At 33.1% G+C, this 4,695-nt stretch overlaps 1 protein-coding gene across 1 annotated transcript in view; it reads left to right on the top strand.

Moving 5' to 3' along the window:
• The window catches only part of LOC106772094 (serine carboxypeptidase-like), a 27,857-nt gene extending 23,495 nt beyond the window's left edge, over positions 1 to 4,362 (top strand). Inside the window, exons 6-9 of the mRNA XM_014658255.2 lie at positions 1,164 to 1,252; positions 1,560 to 1,818; positions 1,977 to 2,110; positions 3,779 to 4,362. Of these exons, the coding sequence (XP_014513741.1) occupies positions 1,164 to 1,252; positions 1,560 to 1,818; positions 1,977 to 2,110; positions 3,779 to 3,907 (611 nt within the window). The 3' untranslated portion in view covers positions 3,908 to 4,362. The remainder of the gene's footprint in view (positions 1 to 1,163; positions 1,253 to 1,559; positions 1,819 to 1,976; positions 2,111 to 3,778) is intronic.
• Positions 4,363 to 4,695: the final 333 nt, after the last annotated feature.

Below are 4,695 nucleotides of genomic sequence, written 5' to 3'. Positions count from 1 at the left end.
TAAAATACTTAAAATAGGAGAAGGGAAGAAACTTTATAACAAACTACTTGTTATTATATTATTATTTCTTTTGAATAAAGAAGCTCTTTATATAAGTTTCTAACTACTAAAGAAATAATGGTTTACATTCAACTATAACTATGACCATTAAAAAATATACGGACGTAAAGAAATTTCTTAATATAGTTTCATGTATTTAAGTTTGCTATTTTCAACAAAGAGATGAAGAGAAATCTCCCTTGTGTGTCTTTGCATACACATAGGGTAATGTATTTATAATAATAAGAATGTGAGCTAAGTCCAAATACAAATGAATATGTAAAAATAACATAATAAGCATGGGGTCTATGTTTCCGTAATTAACATAAACACAACTTAATATCTAATACTTCTTATGCCTATCAAATCATTTCCAGTATTAAACCGTATTTGAAATAATGGACAAAATATCACTTTTTTTTTTTATAGAAGTTCCATTTAACACTCAACCTGAGTTGACCTTTTGCTCATGACATCTGCATGACCTGGATTTATATCCAATGATAACGTTTAGTAGACAATCTAAACTTTTAAAAGTGCGTAAATTATAGTGATTTTGGTGGGGAAGCATATTTTCTCGATTAAGACCACAAGACGTGGAAGAGAGGAGTTTACAACATTTCTATTGAATGGAATAGAATAACCTTATTACGGCTGATTTTCAGCGAGGGTAACGATAGTAGGTGAGAGTTAGGGGCAGTTACGATAATTATTGGTAGAAAGTAGAAACAGTATTTTTAAAAAAAATATCTAATATAGTTCTTCAATATAGGGCGGTCTATCAGTTAGAAGTCCCATTTTTCTGACCACTTTCTATATTATGCATCAAAACCCATATACATATACTCGTGTATTCCTTGTCCACAAACTATTATTTTTTAATATATAATTATTGTAAACTTTACTAACAATTTGCTATTTCTGAATTATTTGGAAGTCTTATGAAATCCACGGACAACTCTAGGTATGGAAGTGTATAGTAAGATTATAAGTTTGGTTATTTCTAGCGATCATGTAAGGTAGTTATTGTTCTGATCAAGTGATCATTCTCACAGGAAGTAAAAGTCAAGATCACTGCCTGATTTTCACTGAACCAGTGCTTTCACTTGTTTTTATCCTTTCAGGCACTAATGGAAAAACTTCTTGCGTGGCTGCATACGTAGCTTGCAATCTCATATTCAGTGACATCATGTTGCATGCCGGAGACGCAAATGTGAGTAAACAAACTTTTCTGGTGTGGTTGACAGCTGACTTTGTCACGTTTAGTTAAATTGATTTATTCCCCTCTCTACAAGTAGGCAAGCAGATAATTAACCATTTTCCAAGCAAAAGATCTTTTCTATAAACACCTTAATTGTTTCTTAGCAGAGGAATTTCATGAAATATGTTAAAAAAAGTCATTTATGCTAGTAACATATCAGAAAGAAACTCATCCTTATATTTATGGTCATTTGGATCTTGAAGCAGTGTGTCAGTATATTCATTACTGTTACCGGCAACTAAATATACTTATGCTGCAGTACTATGATATCAGAAAAAAGTGTGAGGGGAGCCTTTGCTATGATTTTTCAAACATGGAGAAGTTCCTGAAACAAAAATCTGTTCGGGACTCACTGGGGGTTGGGAAAATTCATTTTGTTTCCTGTAGCACTGAAGTTTATATGGCCATGTTGGTGGACTGGATGAGGAATCTTGAAGTTGGTATTCCTGCCCTTCTTGAGGATGGAATCAATTTACTTATTTATGCCGGGGAATATGATCTAATCTGCAACTGGCTTGGTACGTATTTACTCTTGTCAAGATGAAGAAATGATGGACTTCGAATTGAGTGATGGACACCTTGCAATGAATTTTAAGATCTATTGAGAAATTAAATATTCATATTTATTATAACTTGCAATGAATGAATTAATGGTCCTTTTCTTGGCAATGAGTAGGTAATTCAAGATGGGTTCACGCCCTCGAATGGTCTGGTAAGAATGAATTTACAAGCTCACTTGAAGTTCCTTTCGTTGTTGATGGGTCAGAAGCCGGATTATTGAAGAGCTATGGACCTCTGAGTTTCCTTAAGGTATTCTTTTCTCTCTTACCCACATAAACTTATTAACACTTGCACTATGAAAACTTTTGAATATGGTGAAAAGTATATATGAATTAATCTCCTTCGTGTTAAATATACATATAAAGTCCTCTATTTATAATAGAAGAAATATAGACTAAACCCAAAATATAAATAAGAAATAGTAACAAACTAACTAAAGGAAAAAGATAAAGATAATATATCTAACACTCCCCTTAAGTTAGTGCATATAAATCGTATGTACCAAGCTTGTTACAAATATAATCCATAAAGACTTAGTGAAATTGTTAATGGTTTGCGAAAATGACGCAGAAAACAAAATACCAACATAGAAGACTCCCCTGAGTAACAAATTCAGGAGGTTACACCATGTAAATCTCTTCTTGAAATTGTCGTTGAGAAATGCATTGTTGACATCAGTGGATAAAGATGTAATTGTTGAAGAACCACCACGGCTATAAATAAACTAACAAAAACCATCTTTACCATGGGAGAAAAAACATATATAAACAAGTCAAACACAATGGTTACTGAAGAGAAGTCATAAAAGACGGCAGCGGAAGAAGCCATGGATGAACATGAGAGAGAAACCTTAAAATTCCAAGATTTTCCAATCAAGGCATCTGAAAAAGAAAAAAGAACAACCTTGATGCTCTTAATAGCTCTGCCTGAGAGGAGATGGAACGTGTGATCACGCACTATGAACTTGAAAGAGGAAAAAGAGTGACTTCGACACTCTATATCACTGCCTAAGAGGAGACGAGACATGCCACACGCACGACGGAAAAGGAACAAATCTACAACTTCAAAAGGCACTGAGAGTGCATAAGAGCTCCAATGAATGCGTTGATGACAACATGGTGGTCAACTGGTTGAGACGATAAAAACTGTGTGATCGTTGGTCGAAACTGGAACTCCAGTAGTGATAGTGGTAGACAATGGTGTAGATGATGATAGTAGACGACAGTGCTGCCGGTAGCAGTAGATGGCATCGTTATAGTGACAAAGGCAAAAAAGAATTTTCTTCAAAAGAACCTTAAGCTTTAGATACCATGTTGAATATAGTGAAAACTATGTGTAGATTAATCTCCTTGTGTTGAATATACATATAGAATCATTTATTTATCATAGAAGAAATATAGACTAAACTCAAAATACAAATAAGAAATAATAACAAACTCACTAAAATAAAAGATAAAGATAATATATCAAACAAAAACTATCAATACCATCTTGAATAGGCCATACTCTACGTAAGCAGGAAAGTATTATAGATTACCTTCTTTAACATTGTCTTGTGTGTGAGATACCCCAAAACTTTTAAGATATACGATACTAGCTGTGCTATTTACCCCAATTTTAACTTTATACACAAATTAAAGGTGATAAAGGTTGAAAAGTTAACTAGTGCTTTCAATGTTAATAATTCGGACATGTTGAAATTAAGGGCGATTGATTTACACTAATGAATAACCATTTTGTGCGGGCTAATCGAACCCTCTTCTGCTATGTTCAAATTTAAATTCTTGCTTGTGCAGTGCTAATACCAAACTTAACAAGTTAAATACACACTCCATTTATTTATCAAATTCCTTTTTGACTCTGCACGTGATCAGTGAAAATGTTTATTCAGTTCAAAGTCTTCTGTGACCAAAACAGGTCCATGATGCGGGTCACTTGGTTCCAATGGACCAGCCCAAGGCTGCATTAGAGATGCTGAAGAAGTGGACTAATGGAAGCCTTTCTGAATCTCGAGCTCAAAAGCAAAGTTTGGTTGCTGAAATGTGATCTCTTTTATTACTTAATTAATTAGTCTTGCAAAAGGGAATATAACATAAATGAGAAAAGAATGCAGTGAAGTGGGAGAGACCAAAATAGCTAGTTTGCGGAATGTTGTGCATCTCCCAAACTCGCACAATTTCTAAATGATATTGTACTGTAAGTTTCTATCGTGGACTAAAACTAATATTCTAAAGTAAGTTTCTATCGTGGACTAAAACTAATATTCTAAAGGATTTCCAAATTTGTTGCTTTACATGCTTATTTTTGTTTCATACAGCAGATTCATATGCGTAAATATGAATTATATTTCTTATTACTCATTCAGTTATTGCCTTGAGCTATGGTATACTTGAGTTTCACTTTTGAGCTATGAAAATCTGGTAGTTGGAAACTATTTAATTGGACAAACAGCTGAAAACAGGTGCAGTATTCACCCAAAGATGTAACCTGTTTCTTTCTTTTATCAAGCTGTAATATTTCTGGCTTAGTCCAATCTTATATCCGGTCTGAGTTAATAAACTATCTTGATATAATGCAAAAGATGCATAAAAACGTAATAAATAAAGAACATTAGCCTACCTAAATGTTACACTTTCTCCTTAACCAGTTTCTAGATTCAACAATGATATGTCTTCTGTTTCTTTCATATCTATACTTTACAAATAAAAAACATCATCAATTGCAATTAATTAATTACAACAAACTAAATACTACTATGAATTATTTTTTTTATTGTCCTTTAGCTTTCTACGTCCTATGTTAGTCATATATTTGTTATCTTTAAGCTTTGAGTT

This window comes from Vigna radiata, chromosome 8 (genome assembly GCF_000741045.1).
Source record: "Vigna radiata var. radiata cultivar VC1973A chromosome 8, Vradiata_ver6, whole genome shotgun sequence".
NCBI lineage: Eukaryota > Viridiplantae > Streptophyta > Magnoliopsida > Fabales > Fabaceae > Vigna > Vigna radiata.
The sequence above is the reverse complement of the archived record's forward strand: the minus strand, read 5'-3'. Positions and strand labels throughout refer to the sequence as shown.